Here is a 26,851-nt window from a genome sequence, read left to right as displayed (position 1 = left end):
CCCTTACCTTTTGAAATACCTTTTTCTTTTTATCCCTTACAAGATACAAGGCTGTTTCCTCTCAGATTCATTTTCATGACGCAGTCATTGGTTTTTGTCACTGTGGCATTGGTAAATGTGCTTGGAAGCTGATGCCAACATTCAGTGAAGCCTGTGGTGGATACAGGAACTCTGTTTATGAGATAAAATGATTAGTACAGCATTTCCTCAGAGCTTTTGGCAGGAAGCAGGCACCAGTTCAATTAATAAAAAGAAAGGCACAAATGTGTCACTGTCACTTGGTAACTTCCCACTCAACAACATGCCCAGGGGATTTTATTACAGGACAGATGGGGATCTTATTACAAGGTGGGACAGATGGGCAGGAGGGAGATGTGGTCTGCATGGCTCAGGACACATGACAGAGTGCAAAAGCACCCACAGGCACACCGGCCATTGTTCACAGGGAAACTGCATCCAGGTGAGCCTATGTGGTGATCTACAATGATTTCCACTAAACAGAGACTTGAGTAATTCAAAAGACATTAACCAATGGATAATTTGGCCCTGTGCAAATTTGCAGAAGCTTTTCAAAACCCTGCTAAGATGGCCTTGCGTGATGGAAAAACAGGCATTTCCTCACATGTATTTGTATTTAGGTACCAGAATGAAGTGCCCTAGACTCAGCATTTTACAATCTTAAACAGCAAGATGATGAACAAAGTACATAGCTGCAAGAGCTTAGCAAATATATATAACCTAAGAAAAGATTATAATTTAACTCTACAGAACCTCTTTTGGTCATTATTGCTAGAGGAAGATTTTGATTGTCATGTCTGCTTTAATTAATCATTTGATATCTGCAGTCCACTGAGAACAAATGGATAATTGATGGAAATTCACTTAAAAATATAATACACTCCCAAAAGAGCCTAGCCAAGACCCCGGGAAAATAGTGACCTGTGTTAAGGTTTCTTTTTGCTATTGAAACATTTGCATCATGCTGTAGATTTATTGTGTCTGTCTTCCTGTAAGTATGGCACAAAAGCTAAATTTAAAATATAAACCACCTAATCATTTTACTAATAAGTAGATTGACCTTTAAAAACATTGATCTTCCTGTAAGTATGGCACAAAAGCTAAATTTAAAATATAAACCACCTAATCATTTTACTAATAAGTAGATTGACCTTAAAAACATTGTTTTTTAAAAACATGGCAAGTTCCAGCATCTTTCAAACACAGGAAATATTAAGTCTGGCACAAGGATATTTAGTTAGCTTTGTGCACAAACTGAATTAGAGGGTTTTTTTAAATCACTTGTCTAGACTGATAGATTAGTATGTAGACATGAATACATATTAAAGTTGAATAACAGAAGTTTGTTTTTGAGAGATCACAAGATCTATAGGGGTAGCTGATGGAGAAGAAATTATCAGTGCCCAGTGACCTTGGAGTTTAAACACTTCAGGGCCTGCTGAGATGAGCAGGTGCCAGGTGAATTCATACATTACAAATGCCCTAAAGCAAGAATCATCTATTTATATGTTTCTTTTTTTGGACTTTGAGCTATGTCCCAGGATACTTCTCGGACACAACCTTGGAAATTATAAAAAAACCCTGTGATTTTATACCTCAAGACCAACCCAACCATCTGTCTTCAAAATTGTTTGCTAACAGTATCCATCTCCTCACTTTTGAAGTAACTGAATTTTATTTAGGATACAAAATAAGGATGTTTTTCTTCTTTTTCTGCATAAGATCGGTAGTATTTCCTTACTTCCAAATAACTAGACGGTGTTAGTCCTCTGAAAATCTGAAATGACCATTAAAACTCAAAATACAGATGTACTCCTCAGCAAAAATGAAAATGAAAAAGACTGATAAACATGCAAACACCACACATACCTGGAATGCCACAATTTTTAATACTATTCTTTACAGATTGAAAATCAAGCTCAAACATGAACCTCCCTGAGCACATTTATTAATTAGAAAAGCATTATCCGTGGCTTTGCAGAGAGAGGGAATGTTATGTAATTAGCAAGTAGTGAAAGCAACAGAAGATTTCGCACTGGCTTCAAGCAGTTACTGCATTGAGCACTCTCCTTAAGTGCCAGAGTTCTGCCACAGCAACTGAGCTGACAGACACCTGAAGTAAAACTCACAGAATTCTTGACTCTTCTTTCACCTAGAAAATTTAGGTGAACTCCTTTAAGAGGTAAATCTCAGGTATTTTCCTGTAAGTCCCCCTGGAATGTTACTCCAGAGAAGTGAAAAAAGGTGTCACATTCAGGTCTCCATATTAAAGAAAGGATTTTTCAGAACCCAGGAATTCATTAATTCTTCAAACGGGGAGTTTGGGGATTCTATCCAGATTACTGAATGGCTTACAATCTATCAGGCCCTTTCATTCCAATGTCACAGGAGAAGCTTACAGGTTTTTATGGTCAAAGTCAGGTATTCCAGCCTGTCTGAGCATTTTGCTATGTAGAAGCAATTGGCTTTCTAAATAAAGTCAAATAGAAGGGAACACTGCAGAGAATAAGGAGATTATCTGTGTAAAGCAAGCCTAAGTGTGTGAGACTACATAGAAGAAAGAGAAAAATACCATAGCATAGTGGGAAAAATCCTTGACATAAACAAGAGTATTAGCCATAGGACATGTTTGCTCTTGACCTGAACACTGTAATGCTTCCAAGCAGGGAACACACTTTCATTAGAAATAAGTATTAATCCTAATTCTTCAGAGATGAACTTCAATTGATTTGGAATTCAGATAAGCCTCAAAGCATTCGCATATTTGAAGATTATGTAATTTTTCCCATGACGGGGGGTCTCACACTTGTTGGCTTCCATAAGGAAGGCTGAGGTAAGTGGGTACACCAGGGACTCTCGGTCATTCTCTTCTCCAGCACCCTAATAACCCTGTGTGCTGGGTGAGCACCCCTTCTTCTAGGTCTCATGACTTCCCTAGATCCCAGATGCTTGCACTATATATCCTCATACTACCTCTGCTTTAGCTATGTTACCCTACAGCTTCTTCCACACCAGGATTTCTAAATATCTCTTTCTGTTGAGTTTTCAGTAACTCAGTTTACTCCTTTCTTACAAAAGGGCATTTATGCTACTGCTCTGTGCTAAGGCTCTGTGTGGCACAACTTTTCCTGGGGCATGTATCCTGCTAGCAATCTCTGGGAGCTGCTCTCTTTCCAGCTCTTCATGTCAGCTTCCCTCCTCCTTCAGAAGGCCTAGAGTTTGCCAGCCCCACTTTCATTTCAGAGCTCAGCCACTTTTCATTTCACCTTCTCTTATTTTTTCTCTGGAATAAGCTATTCAATATATAAGTTTCAGAATCCCGTTGCACAGAAAATGTTTAAGAACATTTAACAAGAGACAGACAATAGTCAATCAGCACCTGCTGGATGCTCAGCAGTTATCCATCCTCTTTCTCCTTTTCCCTCCCACAATAGTGTTTTGATTCTCTACCAAGGGAGAACCATCCTTCTCGACCAGCTGTTCCAAATCTCTGAGCCTTCACATGCATTTTATGGAAAATATTACCACATTGTGGTACTAAGTTGAGGCTGACAATGGAAAGGGGAAGATCAACCTAGCATTGCTTTCACTAGGCTATAGTAATTTTAAATTAGTTCGCATGGATTTTAATAGAATTTTCTATAAATTCTGGATGCTTCATGATCAGAGATACTCTTTTTTTGCCATCTCACTAAGTCCACCTATATCTTAAACTTATAGAAATTATCTAGTTGTGTGAAAAATCTGTGAATGGAGATTCACAAACACACAAAGTCTAATTTCCATTCAAACTGGTGTCCCTACTAGTAGACAAAGAATCCCTGTCTAGGTTGTGTATTGGATGTCGAGAGCTGAAAAAACCAGCAAATAAAGGACAAGGAAAAAAAAATCATATTGGGGTAAGAATTTTTCATGTTCATTATTCACTCTAAGAAATGTCTGCCAAAAGGTCAATCAATGTAATAAAAGAGGGAAGCAAAATAATATGGACAGCTGAAATGTACTATCCCTGTAGACCTGATTTTTGAGAAACTGCTACTTTGCAGGAAAACCTAGAAGAAAATTTTTTTAAGTAATTGTCCCATAGGAGAGCAATTTCTCATGCAGACAAGTGCCAATATAATTAACTCCTTGGCGTTATCTCCTTGCAGAACAGCTGACAACAAAACACAGGACAATCTACTTGCCCTAGAATACAGATCATTTCTCTTCCAGACATACAAAGCTTCATTGCTTCAGAGAAATATTCACAAATAATGAGAAAAAATAATGAGGTAATATGTTGTTGCACAGATCTAGGAGCAGCATTTAACTTTCTTAGATTTAAATACAACCCTCAAGCATTATATTGCAGCATGGTTTGTTACTGCTGGGCACCTTGCACTGACTTTTACATGCAAGCAAAATGTGTGGAGAATGTAACCTACGTATCAGCCTGCTTTGCTGTAAGGACAAAGGGCACTTTGATCCCAGTGCAGGAGATTACTGTACTATAGATTTTTTCTCAAAAATCAACTTTGCCTAGAGAGAAAAACTGCCTAAGGCAGCCTGAAGGCATGAAAGTCTCTGGAAAATACCACCCATGATTTATCTCCAAGACTTCCATCATAATCCTATTCAAGAAAACTGCTTTTTGTTAGAATACTGTGAAATCAGTAAAAAATGAGTGCCAGCTCCTGAAAAGTGTAGATTCAGGGTTGTTTAGGACATGGGGGGAAAAGAAGTGCTAAACAGGGCAGTTTCTTTGTCTCTCAACTAGCACAAGGTACAGTATGGACAGTTTATGTGATGCAGCTGAACAAAACCAGCTATACCATGCCAACTCCCTCAGGTGTCTTCTCCCAGCTTACGCTGGGGCTAAGTCCACCCCTGAAAAACCTCTGAAATGTACATTTGTACACTTGCAAATGTAGAATGTACAAATGTACATGTAATAATAATGGTCCCAGTATAATAAATGTTTGGCAACTGGAACCTTAGCCAGATGTTAACAAAAGCTACCAGTCTTTGCTGGCTCCTTCTGGGGTACATGGTGCAAGAGGGGACTCATTTCATCTTTCTGAGACCTTTAGCTCCCAGGGGGACACCTCTCTAGAGGTCTTTTCCCAGTGACTAAGAGGAAACCTCAGTGTCAACCTGAAGGTTGGGCAAGATTAATCATCACAAACTTCTGGCGGGTGACAGATTGTGTCAGATCCCATCTAAGTTGTGTCTCAAAACAGAGACATTGCTCCTTTCCAACAAGCAGGGAGACTGATTGGGAATCCAGCACTGCTTGGGCCAACAATGAACAAACTCCATCACCCATGTACTGAGTCTGCATCAGATCCTCAGAAAGCACTGAGTATACAGAGAAGAAACATGGGGCAGATGCAGAGGAAGCATTGGGGCATTATCATGCACAACCTGAGGGCAAGATAGAGAAATTCTCCTAGAACTAGTTGGATTTCTGGGCAAACAAAGGTCATTTGTGTTATTTTGTGGAGGGCTTTCTATGAGTGTAATCTCCCCAGGCAAGGGTCATGTTTGTGTCCGTTACTTATTTTCTTTTCTCTAGTGATCCTGCAGTCCTTCCATTGACTTCAATGGCAGTGCCATGAAGCAATGGACTGACTCTAGGATTGGCCTATTTACTAAGCAAATAATCAGAATCAGCAGTTTTGGAGTCATATGGGCACCCAATAAGCAGCCTGTTTTGTTGTTGGATTGGCTATAAAAATCCTAAATCCCCTCAGCTCCTGGCTGCTGGCACCAAGGCTCACTAACAGCAAGCAGAATGGCCTTTCAGTCTGTGCTTTTTGTTTTCTTAGCTGGACTGGTATTTTTCTCTGAAGCTGCACCACTGGTGAGTTTCTTTGTTTTCAAACTCAATCATTACAATAATGATAATCTAGATTTTCTAGATGACTAGCATCTTCCTCATTCATGAAATTCTGTAACCATTGGGCTTTGTCAGAATGCTATTTCTGGGGTTTTTTTTATAGTATTCTTCAGAATTTTCAAAACCTTTTTCTTGTCTTGTCATTTACCCACCTATTTTAAGGTATTATGGAAGGGTCAGGGATCTAGGTGATGTGACCTTTTATTTTGTTTTGTTTCTATCTGATCATGACTCACATCCCATATCTCAAAAAAGAGGCAGCTTCACCAAATAAGTGCTTCTCTAAAGCACTAAAAAATATTTTTGAGGTATGACTGAGGATTCCTTATAATGTAATGAAGCCTAAGAGAGGGATATTCTTTCAGCATTAGGGTGTCATATGTATTTCTTTGTTGGTTTGCCTAGATTACATAATTTGTCTGCACTTAAAAGAATTTGCTACTTTCATATTTGTGATCATATTATAAAGGTATAACATTATACCATTTTCCTATAGCCATTCAGAGCAACTTTAAATATTGATCAAGCAATCTGTGTGTGTGTGTAATAAAGTATCAGTATAAAGCTCTAAGATATTCTGCTTAAGAAATAGATGTTTGGAAATTAGTTTTGAATATCATTTGCAGAGAATTTGCTTCTAAGTGAATAGTAATTCTTCAATTAGAATCTATCTGTTCTTTGTGAGGAGGTTTTTGCAGGCTTGGTGAACAGTTCCTACACAACTTCTCCTCCTTTCCCCAAGGTCTCCCATGGCTCTGTTGATTCCAAATGCCCTCTTATGGTGAAAGTGCTGGATGCAGTCAGAGGAAGCCCTGCATCTGACGTAAATGTTAAAGTTTTTAAACAGGCTGAAGATGGAAGCTGGCAGGACTTTGCTGTTGGGTAAGTTGTGTGGTCTTCTAGAGCCATTTTCAAGGTGCCTTGGGCAAGCAATTGAGGAGTTAAAGGAATGGAGTTCTGATCAAAACAGAAATATGTTTTCTGATACGTGCCACGCTATCAGCACATGAATTCTGATCTCAAATCCATTCGATTTAAGTGGAAATTACCTGTGACTGAAATGTTAATTGCAAAAATATGTTCAGATGCTCATCTTATCTTTGTAAGGGACTACTTTTGATACTTATTTTTTCTCCTAGCTTCAATATTATCTTTCCTTTCTATAGAAAGAAAAAAAAAGCCTATTTACCAGCATTTTGTAGATAATCCAGACTAACCTATCTTCATATGCAATGGATATAGAGCTCTATTTGCAGCAGTCACATACAAAATCTTCTCTGTAAGTTTTGTCTGCACACATGTAAATAATAATTGCATTATTCATCTTTTGTGTACCAAATGTGCTGGTTGGAAGAAACTCCTTGACCAGAAAGTTTTTAAGAGTTCTATTGTAACACAACACAGAAGCAAAATCTCAGCAGTTTGAGGCCATTTCTCTAGCTCTCTTTTTCTAGAATGACAGACCAATACCTAACATACCTAACAGTACCTAACATCCTTACAAATACTGTAGGACATCACAGAGGGTCAGACAATAATACCTTCAGTCTGTGACAGGTGTATGAGTAACAGAAGAACACAATTTACTAAAATTCAAGTAGCTGAGGTATTTAGACATTTAACTTTCATTGCAAAAAATTGTTGAATCAGATTTTTAAATAACTCAAGAGAAGTCTCCAGTAGCAGCAGAATATTCAAGCACAGAATGATAAGCACAAGAATGGACAGGAGTCAACTGTACATTTAACTGTTTTTTACTAGGATTTTTTATAGCATGATTTACACATGAGCAGCAGGGAAAAATAAAAAAGAAAGCTCCAGAGAAGAAGACTGTAAAGAGAGATAACTTTCTCTACATCTGAATGGTTTCTTTGTATATAATGAAAACCAAAAAATGCTTTTTACCCATTGAAGAATAGCAATAAAGTTTACAAGTCTGAAAAAACAAACAAATCCACTCCCAAGTGCTGAGTGTTAACCTATGAATAAATGACTCCTAAAATGGATTTATACGCTTTAATGAACAGAAAAACTCCAAGAAAAGTGACACATTTTTTTTCAAGGAAAGCAAAGACAAGGATAACATCTTATGCCTAGTGAGCATTCCTTTCATTATTAGAAAACCAAATTATTTCAAATGTTTCATCAAGTACTGTTTAACAGTTAATACAAAATAAAATTTACAGAAGAATAAGAGAAATGTAATGACATTATTAAATGCCTCACTTCTGGGGCATAATAGTGTTTTCTTGTTCAGTTTGCAACCCTGCTCTCAACAAGCCCATGGAGACAAATCCTGTAGTTATTAGACTACAACTTCTGATGACACTTTAGGTTAGTACACTTAAGAAAATCAAATCATACCTTCTTAAACATAAATTGAGAAGATTAACCATAGGCAAGTGAGAACCATTTTGCTGGGGGATGGCAGTGAATGAACATTAAACCACAACTTTTATTGCAGATAAAGATTTTGACATTTTGCTTGACTTGTATCATAACCAAGGCTGCTTTCAGTGATACCATTGACTTTAGGTGATGACAGTTGTTTAAACCAACTTTTCATATGCAATTACAACTTTATTCTTTTGGGGAAGCCGGAATTTCCCTGTGTTAAAACAGCTGAAAACATGAATGAATCCAGGAACACAATCTGTAAATACTCCTGTCAGGTGAATAACATTTTGAAGTTACAATACCTAGCAGATACATACAGGAAAGTTACATTTTGTACAAATGTCTGTTGTAGTTATGTTTTTACCATTTTGTTTTCTTATGTTTACTTTGCACACACACTTCATGGAATTAAGCAAATGTATTTAGCAACTGTTGAATTTGAGTAATGGTGTTTAAGGGGTAGTGGGGGAGTTAGAATAGTAGGAGCTGACTTTATTAAGAGGCTTATTTCAAAATTACTCTAGCTAAAAATATGCAAGAGATAACTTGAGCTAAGACATACCGGGGAAGGTTTTAGGGCACAGAACATGTGATTCAGATTCTATATGAGCTCCTTCCATGACTAGCTTTGATCTTCTCACTCCTCACAAGTTTTTTGAAATCTAGGTCTGATCATGTGGTTCAAGAGTTGCAGTCAGTGAACACAGTTTTCATGTGACCACCAACCCTCCTTTTTTTTTTTAACTCCAAAGAGCTAGTTTTCCTGACATATTTCCTCATCAGTCTGCATCCGAGAGCACAGTTTATCTCAGTGCAGTATGTCCTAAGAGTTCATAAACATCATTGTAAAGACAGTGTAGATTTAACCTGACCACAATATACAACTAAGGTCCAGACAGTCAAAGAGAGGATCGGGACTGCAGTATGGGCTGGCATTGTAGTAACTTTACTGGAAAAGCACAGCTTTTTAATTTAACTGCCCATCTTACAGCAGACGCTGGCAGTCCACATCCTGTTAAAAATAAGGAACCATGTTATATTTAGTACCCCACTCAGACAGAAATACAAGTGCTGTTCAGAAGAAATCACAGCATTTTGCTACTAGTGCTGAATGCTGAGCATCCTCTGCCTTGTGCTAATCCCCTCCAGGCTCTGAATCACACACTGTCCTGTTGGCTGTCAGTGCAGCAGTAATGCTGAAGGGTTTCCTTGTGAGACCAGTTGCTTTGAATGGCTACCACTTAATAATTAAAATAAAGAAAGTGCCATTAACTTCTGGTAGTGGGCATGCCTTTTCAAGTGAGCTCTTGTTTCCAGTTTCCCAGCTGGTCTGGATGGTTAACATCTGATACTCTGGAGCAGTACCCTTAGGGAAAGCACCATTCCGGCTCCATCCATGCTTTTCTCAAACTAAAACTAATTTGTTTTTCTGAATGAAGATTTTGAGGCAGACACCATTTTTCCTTTTAATTGCTTGTCTAGACAATCCAGATTTTAGGCAGAAGTACATGGATTGCTAACTTCTCTTTTCTGCAGGATCTCGGTAATTCTGTTTCACAGCTTCAAGGACACTCACAAATTAATTTTTTCTTCTTTTATTAAAGCAATATAGATCAAACCAGGAATTACTAATTAAACTAAAAGAAATCAGATGCATACACTTTACAAACTGACTGTGATACTTGTTTCAAATAGGACTTTGATTCTCTGCAGCTTTGGTCTGCCCTGGATACACTCTAATACACTAGTATTGGACCAGTGAGATTTTGTCAGTCTTGAAAATAAGAAAAATGAAAATTAGCATGGAATTTTTAATCCTGCTACCTCTTAATTTAAGCAAAAGCTCTGTCATTCAGCCTTTTTTTATTTACCACCATTAACCAAAGATTACAAATAAGGTGAAGGAAGAGAAAGGGACTGGGAAAGAAAAGCCCAACAGCACAAGTGATCCTGTCCCAGATAAGCAGCATGCCACTGATTTCTCCACTTCCACTCATCCTCCTCAAGTTTGTTTTCTGTCAAGGCAATTACTCCTTGCCATAAGACAGAAAAATTCCACTACTTCTCCCAGTCAAGGCTTTCTTCATTTTTCCTTCTACTAAATCATGTGATTATGAAGTGCTATAAATATCAAATAAATATTTTCAGCAGAAAAGGACCCAAACAAAAACAAACAAACACAAAAGGTTAAAAAATCAGAAACTAAGTAAAAGGAGGGGAAAGAGATAAATGGGGTTTAGGATCTAAGTATGTAAATATTTAAACAGCTGTCATACAAAGTTTGAAAAGCCTCTTTTTCAAACAAATAGGGTGCAGTGCCAGCTATAATTCCTTCTTGCTACTGGAGTTTCTTCAGCCACAGTTTTTTTTTCTGAGCTGAGCACATAAGCTCTGAGCTGGGAATTCCTATTGCTCATTTATATGGTACCCAGTGGAAGAGGCCCCTGCTCTTTGACCAAGGCATTGTAATTCAAATTATTAAAATCTTATTATGCTAAATTGTTTTTTCAAGACATTACCATTAAGAGTCACATGAAATCACATCATTGTATAAGAATAAATTCCAGAGCTTCAGTGCTAATAACTAGAATACAAAATAATTTTCCAACAAAATTTCTCTTCTGTCCTTAGTTTTATTTTTAGATTTGGCATCTTGCCTCTCATCATGACATTCCTTCTCCTAACACAGTAACCTTTGGTTCCAGAGGACATTGGGTACAAGTTAAACATGATGCTAAAAGAGGGACCTTAAACCAGCCAGCTTTGATTTGTGATATATATGGGTGAGTTGGTAGCAATGGCAGACTCTGCAGTGCATGGAAACATACACTACACAGAGGGAAGGAATTATTTCAGCTTATTAGGCTGTTCAATGTAGAATTTGGCACCTCTTGCTATTTAATATTCCACACTGACTGTTTCTGTTTAGCATCTAAATGATAGTATAAAATATTTATATAGATATTTAATCATTACAGGAAGACCACAGAGTATGGAGAGATTCATGATCTCACGACAGAAGAACAGTTTGTAGAGGGAAAGTACATGGTGAAGTTTGAAACCAGCTCGTACTGGAAGGCGCTCGGGCTTTCTGCATTCCATGAATACGCTGATGTGAGTAGTGGCAAATATCCTTGATAACCTGTACACATCCCTGTGTAGTGGCATCAGCTGGAAAAAGCAAACACAGCCCTTTAATACTGAAGGAGCAGCAACACTCAGTGAAGTGGTTCACTGCCACACAGCACTGGGCAAATGGAGGCAGTAAATATCCAGCTAAGCCACAGGGAGAAGCCAACTTCCCTGCAAATGCTGACACAGCTCTTCCAAAGTGTATCTGTGCCCATTCACCCACTCATACCAGTAGGGAATCTTGCTTGAAAAGAGCTACATTATGCAATAGTAGACAGTGTTTATACAAACAAACAAGGAAAAAACAAAAAAAAACCCCAAACCAAACAAAACAAAACCAAAACAAAACAAAACAAAACAAAAAAAAAAGAGTCTGCTTTTACTGGTGCTGAAGGAATGGAGAGATTTGGAAACCCTAATTTTATAGGAAATAAGCTATGCTTAAATCAGAACTATTTCCCCCCATATCAACCACATGAAAATCCCTGAATTTTAATATGACATGTAATTACAGGAAAAAACCAATTCTTTCTGGTGTGCCTTTTTTTAAATGATGTTCAGTACCAAAATATACAACTAAAAAATGAAGAAGGTATAAAAAAAAAAAGTAAAGAAATAACCATAGTGGGAAAGGAAAATTGACTATTTTGTTGATATTCAAATTTCACAAGCAGTCCAGAAATGTGATAATGTCCTGTCTCTCCCTTTGCTTTCAGTGCTACACTGATTTATTGTGTACTCTATTCTACTGCATTTACTTAGCACATCCAAAAATCTGTTTAAATTCTTCAGTCTTAATCTGTCATTAAATTTAAGTTTCCCCAATTTAAGTAGTCTGGAACAGGTACTGGTGCTGGTGTAGAACATTTCACACCACAGGTTCATGGAGCTCTAGTGGAAGACTAAAACAAGTTACTAAGTCCCAAGTCCATAAAGTCTGAGGTGCTGTTCGGGTGATTTAGGTCAAAAAAAGAAACCTCAAAAGTATTCCCTAACCATTTGAATGTCTGAAAGTTGTAAGGGCTACATCTCAGAAGGTGCTTAAAACTGCCTGACTGAGATTGTTCCAGCCAGGCTGAAGGAGCTTTTCCTTGGTATAACAGCCTACAGGCCAGCAAGCTAGGCTGGGAAGAGTTCAGGGACTGACTGTGTACAGGGTAACTGAAGCCTACAGTCCTCATGCCCCAGCAGCTTAGAATTTGGTCATAGGATAGAACTCTCTAGACCACTTATAGAAAGTGTCTCATGGTGTAGAAAATAGATCACACAGTAGGCTAAAGAAAGCTGGAATTTAACCCAGGTGACAATACTTTCCTGGGAATTGTGTGTCCCAAGTCCCATTGGACTAATTTGAAGAGCAGAAGATTTGAATTGTCCTAGGGAAATGGTCTCTCCTTGTTCTGGCAAGTCTAGCCTCTCAGTTCTTAATGCAAAAACTGACCCATCAGCAGTGGTCCTAAAAACAGGAGGGGGCACTGAAGTACAGAAAATAGCTTTGGGCTCCAGCTGCCTGCCTTGTTTGGCCACGTCACACTGGGGTTGTATTGAAATTCCCTGGGTGGAATTTCACCCCTGCCTTTCTTACTGGTCATTTGAGATACCTCCCCCTTACCCTCCTATTCCACATCACAAAGCAGTTTGCCTGGCTCAGGTATTTCCATCCCTCTACACCACAGCTGAGGCTCTCTGTGGACCTCGGCCCAAATTGCACAAATACCTCAGTCCTTGGCAATCACAAAGTAACGGGAAACATTCCCCTTCAGAAGGGTAAAAGCGTTGAAGAGAACCAGCAAAGTGCTCTGCAGACGAAGTGGGGTGGGCTTGCTAGTTGTTACTAAGGTAGCTTTGGCTGTATATTTTTTATTATGACCACGAGTTTTCCCTTTTCCAGGTGGTGTTCACTGCTAACGATTCCGGTCACCGCCACTACACCATCGCCGCTCTCCTCAGCCCTTTCTCCTACTCAACCACTGCTGTTGTCACTGATCCCCAGGAATAAACATGTACTGTCTTTTCACACTTTCCTCCACTAGAACTATCATAGGCTTTTAGGGGGAAGGTTTTTCCTACTGCTAATGCATAACTTTTTGCTACATTAGTTGGGTTTTTTTCCATTTTGTAACCTGGCAAACTTCAGACAAGTCAATAAAATATTACTTCTTTAAAACAATTTTGACTCAATTAGGGGAATGTTATTGTTCTCTAAAATATTATGATTTGCATTAAAGTGCAAAGGACATCTGAAAAGCACTCACGGGATAACACTTGATTTGGTTTTGTTATCTTCCTCCACTGCCTTAAAGAAGTCTCACCAAATACATTGGCTCAAAACAGGAAATTCATATAGTTGTGTTACCTTGAAAAAATTACCAAATAAATGTGCTCAAAACAAGAAAGTCATCTGTGCTACTACAAGTTTACACACAGAAAATATGGTCCCACTATCAAACCAGGTCACAGGGTGAATAGGTGAAATTCTGAATACCTAGCAGCAGAACAAACAATGCAGAAACCATTGAAATAAGTATGACCAGAGGGCTGAAAGAGTTAAAATCTGTGTACCTTTGCTTAAAACTTCAGGTAAACCTCAACGCATTGATGTCTCAAGAGGAAAGCTGGCTGCTCAATCAATCCAGGAACTACTGAAGTAATTTCAATTAGCACTCTTTTTAACATCTTTGATATTAAAGTAATTATTTGACATAACATGGCTGACTACCCTATATAGGTGTATTCCAGTTAAATCCCTAATAAGTCAAATCTGTAGCCATAGTTAAAAAGAAGTCCAAAAAGAGAAATGTAATCTTAATAGTTTCTTCATATTTTTAGAAATAGGAAAAGGTAAGATGTAGAGTGACTGTGATTCAAATGAAGTTGCTGATAAACTGCCTAAAGTAAGGGCTTTGAGGCTTTTAGCAGTGATTTCTGTATTGTATTTAAAATGTCCTGAAGTAGAGGAATTGGTTCTAACTGTATTACATAAACTACAGAGAAAGAAACTGAAATCATGCCAGCCAGAAACCTGCAGCACTCATTTGCCACTGACCTTGGAGTTTATACCTAGAGTCTGCCAGGATGACGGCATCACAAGTGAATTCACAAGTTACAAAAGCTTGCTTTTAACATTTCACTGGCTACTTTTTCATGGATTTCTAGATGCTACCATAGTTACACAACTCTTGTAAGAAGTGCAAACAGTTTCAAAACAGCACCCATCATAAAATATAGAGATTTTATTGGATCCTGCTATTCCTGGAGCTTGAAAACTGGTAGGCTTCATTTGAAGTGTCTTATGCTAAGCCCTCAAAATAGGACTTAAATTTACTCATATAGATATCCTCAGAAAAAAACCAAAACAAAACAAAGAGAAAAAACTACTCTGCTTGTAGTCAGCCATCTGATGAGAGGATAAACCTAGTAAAAGAGTGTATGTACATATGTCTGAGCAAAGATCAGAAAGACAAATTGAGTTTAAAGAAGCCACATTTCCCTCAATCAAACCAGATGCTTCTGGTAGGAGTTGACTTGCAGTTATATAGGGAAAGTCCTGAGCTTGTACTGAATCTAAGGGACAAGAGAAACAACTTAAAATACTGTTAAAATGTGCTTCAGAAGTTGGTGTGTAGGTATCTTGATGCCATGCTGAAAACCAAAAGTAGTATATTTTTCTTCCTAGGGAATGCGTAAGATAACAAAGTAGCCCACAGATTATCCACCTACATCTTATTAGAGATGGGGAAGAGAGCAACACAGAGAGAAATCTCTTCATATATGAGCATGGGTGACTCAGTTAGGCCAAGCCATAACCACAGAGAATTTTTCACTGAAATTGCTGAGTTGACATCAAATTTGTATTTCTCTCAGGTATATACAGCAATTATTCCTCAATAAAAAGAGAAAAATACAGAATGGACATTTCTTCGAAGAAAATTGACACAGTAGTTGAACTAGGCAATGTTCACAACGTTTCCACAGACAAGGATAGAAAAGACTTATTTTCACAGACAAGGTTCATGTTTGTATGGGTTACTTATTTTCTCATTGTTTACTAAGTAAATAGTATGAATCTACGTGTTGAAAGTCATAGAGGTTTTCTGATAAGTAGCTTCATTTCAGAGGCCTTGATATAAAAATCACAGCTCCCACCATTTTGTGCTTGCTGACACAGACTTCCTAGTGGTAGGCAAAATGGCTTTTCATTCTGTATTTCTGGTTTTCTTAGCTGGCCTGGCACTTTGCTCCGAAGCCACACCATTGGTAAGTGTCTCAGGACTGAAGTCCTTCTACTCATGTAGTCCCAATTATTTTATTTTATTCTTTTTTTTCATTATTATTTTGATTTTACAGTATGTACTGACTGTTGTTCTCTGCTGCTGCTCTTTTCTGGTTCCTCTTTCTCCGCTCTAGTGATTAGTGAGAGAACTTCATGGGTAGAGAACTAGCACTTGTCATTAGTTGCTTGACACAGCAATTACATGAAAAACAAAGGTAAACAAGAAAGGAAAAACTATCGTATTCACTACACAAAAAAAAAACAAAAAACAAACCAACCTTGAGCCTTCATAACATACTGAATAAGCTGTGTCATGAGAAATTTATCTCCTGTTGCAAAATCCATGCTAGAGAAAGGCTTTCTCTAAACTTCTGCCTTACTGCACTACCCACTACAGCTTAATCCCATGTAAGTAAAGAACAGAGCTAAAGTCAGGATTCCTCTTCCAGAGGGCTCATTTAACCCACAAAAGCAAGCTAAAGACTCAGATGCTTCAGCCTGAAATTCTCCTACGACAGCCTCTCCTCAACTACTCATTTTTTCCTCTCAACTCTGATCTTTTGGAAAATAATACCTGACTAACATTGTTGAGGAATTAGGGTTTCATTGAACTCCCAGGGTGTAAAAGTCAGGAAAATCAGCAGTGGCAGTGCAGCCCTTCTTGTCAAGGCCTCGCGAGTAACACCAGTGAGGAGCCACTGCATTCCAGAAAGGGAGCATGATTAAGCTGGGCAGTATAGATACATGCTGATACCTTGGTAGGATACTAGACAGAGTTCCTGGCCTGTGGAATATTCTCGATTGAGAGAGGGTTCTTAATGAAAGAGAGGGCTCTTAATTTTTAACCATCTATATCACAATTCATTTTACAATGATTAAATGGATATCAGTGACTGCTATTTTGAGATCATCCCTGATTAGTGCCTTTTACAAAGCTCTGTTTTCTCACTCTTCATCTGCAGAATTGGGTAAGGTCAAAGCACTGATTCAACTCTATTTTTGAAAACGTAAAACATCAGGGCATAATCAGTACTTGTGATGGATGTATAGGGATGAAACCATAGCCATCTTGTATTTGAAGGAAAGTTTTCCTCTCCTGTCCTTGTGTAGCTGCTAGGGTTGACAAACCTGATTCAACATGCTCTTAGGAGAGTCTGTATGTGGTGCTTATCATGTTTACAGCAGAACTGTAAATCTGTGGCAACAGAGATAACTCTATGGAACAAGGTATCAGAGGCTCTCAAATCCAGAAAGCTGCGCTCAAATTGCCAGTCCAAAATACAGGGGAAGACTTGGCAGATATTTAAACATTCCTATTACCTTTGAGTATGTAATTGTTTCCTGTTGAGACCACAATTTAGTTACAACTTCATGCTGAATGTGATAAGTAGCTAAGCCATGCCAAAGAAGAAAGAGAAATGTGGTCTCACAGCTGCAGTTCCTCCTTGGTGTACATGGCTACATGCCCAACAGCTCCTGAAATCTTCCATCCTGGCTCTACCATATCCAGCCCACAGAAAGCTTCAGATTATGTTTCCTCAGTACACATCCATATTCTCGTGAAAAATATGCTCTCTGCTGTTGATCTGAAGAATAATATTCCTTACTGTTTTATGATGCAATGTCACTTATCCTTCTCACAAACATAAAAATTCTCTTCCTATTGCAGGACCCTCCTGATGCCAAGCATCCTCTTTCTGTAAAAGTTGTGGATTCTGTCCGAGGAAGTCCAGCCCCAAGTGTTGCAGTTAAATTATATAAAGAAGCTGATGGATCTTGGGAACTGTTAAATTCAAAGTAAGTCACACTAAAATAATGAGTGAAAGATGGGAAAAGCAATGGGAAGAGGCCAAATAGCTGAAAGAACTATTCCACATTCTTTAAAGTGAGATGTCTGTTTTGCTCAGAGGAAAGATAACATACAATTGAATTAACTTGCTGCAGACTCTCTTCTAAATGTACTGCAGTTTCAACTACAAAAATGGTATTATAGTGCTTCATAAATCTTACAAACACAAGAAAGTATTTTAAGCTATCCTTTAACTGAGTCATCACTTCTCTTTAATTTTGTTACAGAGGTCTATATTACCTGTAAGTACCCATCAATGAACTGCTGCATTGTTACCAGAAGTATCAGATAGACTCTTACATTTTGAAACCAAGACTCTGGTTGAGAATCCTACCTTTACTGGCCATTTTCCATCTTTCTAAATGGATTTTAATTTCTTACAAAACCACAGTTTTAAAAAGAAACTGTTTTGAATATATACCACACCATATTTGATAGCCTTCTTTACTTCAAGATAAAGGACTTAGCCAAAAGGAGAAAATATGGGGATAAATTGTTCTCACCTTCTCCCCCACAGAGAAGCAATCATACCTCAAATGATAAAAAAGAACCTCCAGATATACAAATATTGTGAAGTCTTTTGAAAAACATAATTGTAGAATTTAAGATGCAGATGACTTTTTTTTAATTGCCCTCCATTTTAGTATATATTAACACTTTAAAAAAATTTAAAGCAATTTTTACTTAAAGTATAGCCTGAAGTTAAACTGGAAAAATTCTTAGGAGATACACAGAATGAGCATTCTTTATTCACCAAGCAATATTCCACTTTCACGCTAAGCTCTTCATGATAGTTGCAAAGTCTCACCTGAGACCTTTCCAGGTATGCTAACAGTCTATTGCACCTTTAAAAAATAGTGAGAAAGGGCTCTCAAGGGCTAGAGCTGGCATAGCACATGAACTTCAACAGTGGAATCCCAGACTCAGATGCATTTCTATAAATTTCTGCAGAAACTGCTCATATGCCTCCTTGGTGTCATGGAGCAGTGGACTGGCAAAAGCAACACTGCTCTCATGTGTCATTGAAAAATATAGGTACAGTGAAGGCCACACATACTTGTACAATGTGGGGAAAACAATCTATTCATGTTGTCCTGCTTAAATTGCCTCACTCCCTCAAGTGAGAAGACAATTTCACACATATTCTATCACTGTAAATTCCTGAAATTTTACTTCACTGATCTTCATTTATGAGCTTAGAGACTCTATATAAAGATACTCATAATAGCTGGATGTTGACTGAAGTCTCAAAAACACATTTAACATTTGAAACAAGGAGCAAAGTAACCTCAAGATAAGGTAAGCAAAAGTCATGCTAATACTAAATCAACCTCTTCCGCCTTGATAATTTGTAAATAATTGAATGCTAGCAAGACATCCTGTAACAAATGTTCTCAATCAAAGATGCATTTGGTATTATCTGAAAAAGCTTATTAGAGAAGTGACCAGTTATCTAGCAATGATCAATCAAAGGAAACAAAAAGAGACAAAAAAAAAGAGACAACTGAACAGATATAAAACTTCTGATAACTGGCTATGGAGTATCTTGTAAGATATAAATGGTATTCTATACTTTATTTTCTAAGCTACATGAAAAAACAAATCCTAAGTATTGCACTGCACAATGACATTATTTTTTTCTGCATACAATTTGAATAAAATATGTTCAAAAAATTTGACAGCTAGAACAAAAGACAGTGGTCTTTACATACCAAAATCAGGCACTGGCAGCTCTGTTATTTGTGAATAACCTACCTAATAAAAAAACCTCCTAGTATTACAAAACTTATTTCATAGAAAAGTATTTCAAAAAAGGGACATGTCTGAGAGACGACATTCAATATTGCTTCTGGACCCCTAAATGGGTTGGTGTTCAGTGCTGTATGGTTTCATACCCATACTAGGGCTTTAGATAACACTGATAGTACCTTCAAATCAAACAAAACTGCCTGTTTGTTGAGGACAATACAAACCTCAACTAATTCCATGAGGCTACACTGCTAGCTGACCTATGGTCATTTTAAATAACAGATGTAAAATTTCTAATAGCCAACTGTAAACAATACTTACACTGATAAAACAACTCAATGAATTTAAATAAGAAAGAAAACCATGGAAAACTCAGGACAGTTGACCCTACTTCGTTGCACAGTGAGTGCATCATAGAGCTTCGATGTTACAGCAGTGGTGAAGTTTTCCCTCTGAGTGCGTTCATTTAATTGAAGTCCAAGACTCTGCCAAGAATCTATGAACAATAATGCCAGTTTTTGGCTCGCCCCCAAACCATGCAGAGTTAATGAGATGGCAGGCAGCCATCTGCTGTGGTCACTGTGGAAGTAGCAAATGCCAAGATAAGCTCTGAGGCATCCATAATACAGATGGACATAAGCCATTCCAGATCAATAGAAGTATTCATCCTATTACTTAAGCCACACACCACTCAAGTTCAATTGCTAAAAACTGCATCTTTCTCAGGTTTTTAACCAAACTAAAAATGTGTTCTTCTACCATTACACAGGCAAACCAATGAGAAAGGCAGCCTCCCAGAGCTTACAACTAAAGAACAATTTGTAGCAGGGTTATACAAGCTTGAGATTGATACAGCCTCTTACTGGAAGAATCTGGGCTTGAATCCCTTCTACCAGCACGCTGATGTGAGTATTCCTTTTTTCCTCTACTTCAGTTGCAAAGAATAAAGATACTTAATATGTGTGGACTTCAGTTACTAACTGCATAAGTTGAACTTCATTTACACTTTAAAATATTTTTATATTAATACTTTAAATCCACAGTCTCAAAGTTTCGTAGGAGCACAGCCATGACAGAACCTGGTTACTAGCTCCCCCACAAGTCTCAAAGCTCCTAGATGCATTATTTATGGAGAGGTTTTCCTTTCTACCTCTACTTAAGCCCATGATTGGTTTTGTGTTTACTCTAAGTGTCTGAGGCACAACAAGTGGTGTACTCTGTGAAGTCCCCTGGGGAAAGCATTGATCTGTCTTTTGGAGACAACAGTTGTATGGCTACAGACAAAGTTCATAATTTAGATTTTTAAAGAAACAAAAGTACATACTACATTCTGGATGCTTGGAGCCCCAGTTTACAACAGAAAAAAAAAAAAAGGTACAACATGCCTCTTTAATTTGCCTGGGACAACTAAACTGGTTAGAGAAAGGTGTTCCAAACCAGATACTGCCAAAGGATTTGGGGACTGTCTCCTTCCCCTCAACAGCATTAGTGCTTTCCTATGAGCTTTCAGTAGCAGCAGCTCTGTATTAGTTGTTTGTTGGACTGTGACAGATCTGCTTAGCTGTTCCTTATCTCCGTGAAGAGAAGGTGGCTAACACCTGGATTAAATTCTCTGTCTTCTGACAAACGAAAGATGACATTCTTATGCTAGACAATAATGAAGGTTAACAGTAGATAGCCTTGCGTTCTGTGCGAAGTGAAATAAAAAAAGGGAAAAAGAAAGATTTACAGCAGTGAGTAAATTGATTGTATATCAAGAAAATGGTTGACTGGAAATTAATTTAATCTACAGTGCAAGAGCCTTCTTTCTTAAAAATAAGCCTCAGTAGGGAACACATTTTCCTCACTTCACTGGTTGTTTCATATGCATCTTTTTTATTAATGTTGAAAGGAGCACAAGCTGTGCATCACAGAATGCTATTAAACTGTCTATTTTAAAAGCTGACACCTCTTATCTCACAACACAAAATAATGTATTATGTGGAGTGAGAAATCAAAGGACAGGATGTGCTGGTCAGGGAGATGTTAATAGGGCTGTGGTAAATAATTCATATGTAAGGTTATTATCATGCTGTGGCCAGATAACTAATGCAGTCTTTCTCTAACTATTGATTTTGAATCAGAACTAAAGAAACTCATTGTTTTATACTCTGGCCTAATGACAGCTAATGTAGCACAGTTTAATTCTCTTCCTTGAAGTACAGAACGTGGTAAGAGCAACAAAAGCATTCCAGCATTTGAAAGAATGGGCAAATGCACTAGCTTTTTTTTTAAATAAAGAAAATCAATGGGGTTCATAGAAGACCTTCATAAGGAAACAAGAAATAAAGTCTTGTTGCTATTTATGAGTACCAAAAAGGAAATGCCAATTTGGATAATAAATTACTTAAATAAAATCTTAAATAATGTGACATTTATACTTTTAATAAAGGGTATTTAACCAGTGTAAAAACTGTGTTACAAGTAGTCACACTTCAGAGTGAGAATATTTCTGAAGCTTCATGTGAAATTACATACAATGATCACAATGGTTCCATCCAGGCTTTTATCTGGAGATCATTTCTCATTTTGTCTCATATTTGCTTTTTCTTTTTCCAGGTGGTGTTCACAGCTAATGATGCTGGTAATCGGCGTTACAAGATTTCTGTTGTCCTCAGTCCCTTCTCTTACTCAACCACAGCAGTAGTTAGCGAGCCAGTGGAATAAAAGCTGACATTAAGCATGAAAATTCAGTTGTGTAAATTAAAATTTCCATAAATGACAAGAACTTCATATCTGAATGTATCAACAGCTTTAGATTTCATAATAAATCACTAAGTTTTTTATTGACTTTGTTAACTTTAGGAAGAAAGTGTATTGACTTTGTTTTCAAATACTCTTCTGAATAAAAGTATTCTGTATTTCTGTATTGTCAGTATTGCCCTTCTGAGTAAAAGTCTAGGATTTGAAAAAACACATTAACCTCTGGAAAAAAATTTATTGTAATTAATTGGGGTCTCTGAGAATAAACCAGTCTTCTATGAAGTTGATAAACTAAATTTTTTCTTGTAAAGGAATTGAACAAAACACATCTGTGAAAGGTGTCTCATGAAAAGCAAGCAGACGGAAAATACAGTCCACCACTACCATCTCCTATGTTTTATTAATGAAGCCCACAATGGAGGAAGTCACATGGGATTACTTACTCAGGGCCCCACATAATTATCAGATAAACTCACCTCTCGATTCTGATTTTGGAGACATGGAAGTGAAAGCAGGTAAAGGTGACAGCATAGTAGAATAGCATTTAAAGGTGCTAAGCAGGCTACAGATACTTAAGATGCCTTCTTTCATGTTTTCCAATATTATCATAATTGGTGACATTTTCAAGGACAGGCCAGAACCCTGTGTTTCAGAAAAGTATATCACGCAAACATGCTTGAAGAAGTTTATTCATGTATTAGCAGAAAATTCTGCAAATATTGTCCCAAGTTAAAGTACTCCCCAGAATTACTTGCATACCTCAAACCATCAGACATTTTTATAATAGCTGTAAAATGCAAATAAAAATAAGGATAACTGATGAATCCTGAGAAAATCAGTTTCCTATTTAATGCCAGGAGAAATATGGATGAATCCTTCTATTTCCATTCTAATAATTCCTAAATAGGGAAGAACCATTAGGGGATTCAACAGAAGAACAACCTGTCTTGGAAAAGACTGCCAAAAGGTTGAGTCTTAGCCTAATAAAACCAAAAGCTGAAAGCCTATAAATATAAAGAAAGGGAAATGCCCTGGTAGCCTAAAGGCTTGATCCCATCACAACCTAACCTGATGTATTTGGACAGGTGTGTCCTTTTTTTTTTTTGCTGTTGCTTTGGGGTACTGAGCACTAGAAAAATGAGCATTTTGTCTAGAAAAAAAACCACAAAGATATCTTTTCCACAGAATCTCAGAATAAACAAACCAACACAATCTTTAGAACATTATATTTCATAAAAGACAATGATAAAAAAGTACAAACATTTTCATGAACAACAAAAAAACCCAAAACTATGATAGTACACAGGAAATTCCCAGCATTTGTTTCAGTGCATTTTTTCATTGAGCCTATCTTACATACCTCTACAAATAAAATAATCTTAAGTACACTTCCGCTTGCTGATATGCAATGGATCCTTTTAATTTTTTTTTAAGAGCTGGTTCATTAGTAACCCACTATAACAATTAGTAAACATAACAATAGAAAAATAGTGGCAAGATCCAAGAAAAAGGACATTTTGCACTTGCTTTTTAATACACCACCTGTTTGCAAAATGGACTTTATATTTAATATTCTCCTACTTAAATTTGAAATATAGAAAATGGGCTTGAGAGTGTCATAGCATATTAATCAGATTCTACTCTTAATATTTCTGTAATATTTTCACTTGCTAATTTTCAAGACCTTCAGAATCTTGTAAAATACGCCCTTCTTCTTCTCCCTCCATGTACACTTCTTGAAGACATCCCTTATTTGCCTTGTCAGCAACACAAAAGCCAATGTGATTGGCTTCTCTCTACATTTTACAAGAACCATGAAATTATCAAAAGGAATGTGCACAACTGTTAGTTCTGCATCATATTTATTTTGTTTGAAGGCACTGTCTATGTTAAAATTCACTACAGAAGAGTACTGAGTTCAGACAGGTAGTATACAAACACTATTTTGATGTAATTTAAGATGGCAATTTCTAAAACTTCCCAACAAAGTGATAAAAGGTATTTAGAGAAGAGTGTTGGTCAACAACTCATAATTTAACATCCATCATTTTGGGGTACCAAAATGCAAAATTTTAAGAACTCAGCTATGTGTCACAATCCATTTCCATACTGGTTTAATTCACATTTTTCTAGGACCATACATGATCAGTCACTTAAAGCTGTAAAGTTATATTAGTTCAGCCACAGCATATGTGTAATATAGTATGTATATATGTAAGTATATATACATATATATGCATTAGATTTTTTAAAATTACACATAAACTTCACAGAATGCCTAAGAAATGGGAACAAAAGCATGCTTCAGAGAACAGTACAGATCTACGACACCAAAGGATGTTTCATTATTGTAGGTAAACCTGTACTGAAAACCAGAAATCACTTCAAAATTACATGAGGGATTTAAAAATTTATTCAGCTGTTCTTAAAGGACTGTATTAGTCTGCTATGAAATAAGACTAATATAATTTTGAAGATATAATTGTTCATACAGTGTATTATCTCAGCTTTCTCCATATGCTCCAGAATGTTATATACACCCAGTTATAAGAAAATCTACCAGGAGGTGAGCAAACCACTTAAGCATGCTTTTGAAGGATGTTTTCTTCACTTTATGCTTTTAGTTATTTTCATTGTATTACATCATTCCTAAAGCATATTAGATTAACTGGTAGATATTAAGGTAATTCCAGTATGGTATAAAATATTCCTTACAATTGTTCTCAACTACTAAATTAAATAATAATATTTCTACTAAATGTTTGGGATGCCTACAGCTAAGCTCATAATGTTACTGAAGGATGGCTAAGGGCAAAATTTGCTGCTGGGATGCCAAATAAATAAAAGGTGTTTATGGCAAACAAACTTAAAATATACAAAGCACCACACCATCTGTGGCAGCAATTCAGGAAACCAACATATAGTAATGACTTAAAGTTAGGATTCTTTGTCAACACTCTTACAGAACACTCTATGGATAAACAATCCTTATTATATATACTGCTTTCCATTCTTCATGGGAGCAGAAATCAGTCTTTGGTTCCTAAAGAGTTGAGTAACTGTGACAAACAAAACAATTTAATATATCTTGGTCGCTATATTTGCATTAACATAGAAAATAAATGACCTGGTCCTTTTTCTTTGTATTAACAAGGGATGTAAAAAAATATTAGTAAAGGTAATAATGCTTAGCAGTGGGATACTTTTAGGTAGCATAACATTACAAGCAAAGAGAAAATAAAATAAGGAAAGAGGCTAGTTACTTATACATTTAACACCACAAAAATAGAGAAGCAGACAGGACCAATCCTTAGTGGGACTGCGCAACCTCAATCTCATTGACAGTCATCGACTTGAGGATCCTCAGTGCATCATAGAAGCACTCAGCACTCTACCAGGATTGGCCCTTAAATAGCTATATTGAATAATATATTATGAGTGGAATTTTAAAAAGCACTTGAGATTGGCCTGCTTTCTGTTCTGCTTATGTCATCACCATCCTCATCAGCAGAACAGCGTGACCAACACCGTGCTTCTGAGAATCCCACACTGCAAGCATTTAAACTATTAGAACTATGTTTTATTATTCTCTTAAAAATCTAACTTTAATATTCTTCCAATGAAGACACATTTTTGGCTCTTCTGGTTTTGGAGGAATAAAAGTGCTGTTTACTAGATTAAAAAAAAAAAAAAAAAAAAGAACAATACCAAAATACTGTACGCACCCAGACACATCGTTTTAGGCATTAAAATCCCTGACATTGACACTAGTGGCACACTTGGAAACAGTTAAGAGCTCCTGTAGATCATAATATGCAACAACTGCAAGATTTTCTGTAATACACATGCAATATGCATATAAATACGATTCAGATGGCAGGCAGGGTATCATACAATTTTGCTGGCAATAAATAAAATCAAAAGCTTTCTTTCTAGCAGGTTCATATAAGAATTTGATTTTTCTAAATAGATATGCAGAAGGCCTAGAGCTCAAAACTAGTATAACAGTTTACAGTCATAGCTGGCCAACAATTAATATTTCCTTCATTTCACATAAGGTATAACCTTTTTATAAGCATACTTACATTTTACACTTTCTTTCATGCTAACAAAAACATTCCTATAGAATTCAAACAAGAACACACTCAAATACATACTGAAGCATAAAATATTGAACAATTGAAAAGCAATGTACACACATTAATTTACATCACATATTTACAAAACACATTTTAAAAAGAAACAAAAGCATTCATTTAAATATGAGGAGGGGCAGTTTAGTATAAAAAATTCCTGGAAGAGGCCTCTGTCCTTACTTCCAGGGAAGCTACAAGTCTGTTTCTGCAGTTTATTTAGTTGAGTAGTTAAGATAGAGAGTGTGAAGAATGAAGGCTTGAACAGTAGTCTCATGCTGTAAACATCTGAGTGGTAGCTGCTGGCTTTTCTTTCAGATCAAAACGCATGGTACATACAATCACTTCTCATCCCAAATATGCATCACCAGTTGATCAAAAAACTCTAATTCTAAGCTGTTGTTTGTTGGTTTTGTTTTGTTTTACAGTGTTTATCAGTAGCTTCCAGTGTTAAAAGTTTATTCTGGTAGGATATCTTGCCATTCCACTTCCATCAATAGTCTCTAACAGGAGCAAGTTCTGGTAGGAGGTTAACAGTTATATTTTTATACAATCTACTGACAAGTATTTTAGGAGTATATGCTAAATTGTTCAACCCATCAATATACTGACGTTCTCTGGAATACCTCAGAAGTTTGTATCTGCAGAAGGAGTTGGAAGAAGAAAAATGAGAAAGA

General features: G+C 36.9%; 3 protein-coding genes across 3 annotated transcripts in view; 2 read left to right on the top strand and 1 right to left on the bottom strand.

Annotated features, from left to right (window-relative positions):
- Nucleotides 1-5,680: 5,680 nt before the first annotated feature.
- On the top strand, nucleotides 5,681-13,598 carry LOC120512149 (transthyretin). The gene is made up of 4 exons (XM_039730155.1): nucleotides 5,681-5,863; nucleotides 6,642-6,781; nucleotides 11,275-11,410; nucleotides 13,320-13,598. Exons 1-4 carry the CDS (start codon nucleotides 5,795-5,797, stop codon nucleotides 13,425-13,427), a joined length of 453 nt encoding a protein of 150 aa, XP_039586089.1. The 5' UTR covers nucleotides 5,681-5,794; the 3' UTR covers nucleotides 13,428-13,598.
- Nucleotides 13,599-15,539: 1,941 nt separating this feature from the next.
- On the top strand, nucleotides 15,540-22,337 carry LOC120512145 (transthyretin-like). Its single transcript, XM_039730139.1, has 4 exons — nucleotides 15,540-15,685; nucleotides 17,371-17,498; nucleotides 20,069-20,204; nucleotides 21,898-22,337. Exons 1-4 carry the CDS (start codon nucleotides 15,617-15,619, stop codon nucleotides 22,003-22,005), a joined length of 441 nt encoding a protein of 146 aa, XP_039586073.1. The 5' UTR covers nucleotides 15,540-15,616; the 3' UTR covers nucleotides 22,006-22,337.
- A 913-nt stretch (nucleotides 22,338-23,250) lies between these two features.
- Nucleotides 23,251-26,851, bottom strand: part of B4GALT6 (beta-1,4-galactosyltransferase 6) — a 30,497-nt gene continuing 26,896 nt past the window's right edge. The window contains exon 9 of the mRNA XM_039730137.1: nucleotides 23,251-26,815. Within this exon, the coding sequence (XP_039586071.1) occupies nucleotides 26,668-26,815 (148 nt within the window). The 3' untranslated portion in view covers nucleotides 23,251-26,667. The remainder of the gene's footprint in view (nucleotides 26,816-26,851) is intronic.

This window comes from Passer montanus, unplaced genomic scaffold (assembly GCF_014805655.1).
Source record: "Passer montanus isolate IOZ18808 unplaced genomic scaffold, ASM1480565v1 scaffold70, whole genome shotgun sequence".
Taxonomy (NCBI): Eukaryota; Metazoa; Chordata; class Aves; order Passeriformes; family Passeridae; genus Passer; species Passer montanus.
The sequence above is the reverse complement of the archived record's forward strand: the minus strand, read 5'-3'. Positions and strand labels throughout refer to the sequence as shown.

Bases quoted from the DNA above. Each gene is read 5' to 3' on its own strand.
- LOC120512145 (XM_039730139.1), top strand. From the start codon at position 15,617: ATGGCTTTTCATTCTGTATTTCTGGTTTTCTTAGCTGGCCTGGCACTT. The intron at 15,686-17,370 runs GTAAGTGTCTCA...TTCCTATTGCAG, and splicing joins GCTCCGAAGCCACACCATTG to GACCCTCCTGATGCCAAGCA. The intron at 20,205-21,897 runs GTGAGTATTCCT...TTCTTTTTCCAG, and splicing joins CCTTCTACCAGCACGCTGAT to GTGGTGTTCACAGCTAATGA.
- LOC120512149 (XM_039730155.1), top strand. From the start codon at position 5,795: ATGGCCTTTCAGTCTGTGCTTTTTGTTTTCTTAGCTGGACTGGTATTT. The intron at 6,782-11,274 runs GTAAGTTGTGTG...TAATCATTACAG, and splicing joins TGGCAGGACTTTGCTGTTGG to GAAGACCACAGAGTATGGAG. The intron at 11,411-13,319 runs GTGAGTAGTGGC...TCCCTTTTCCAG, and splicing joins CATTCCATGAATACGCTGAT to GTGGTGTTCACTGCTAACGA.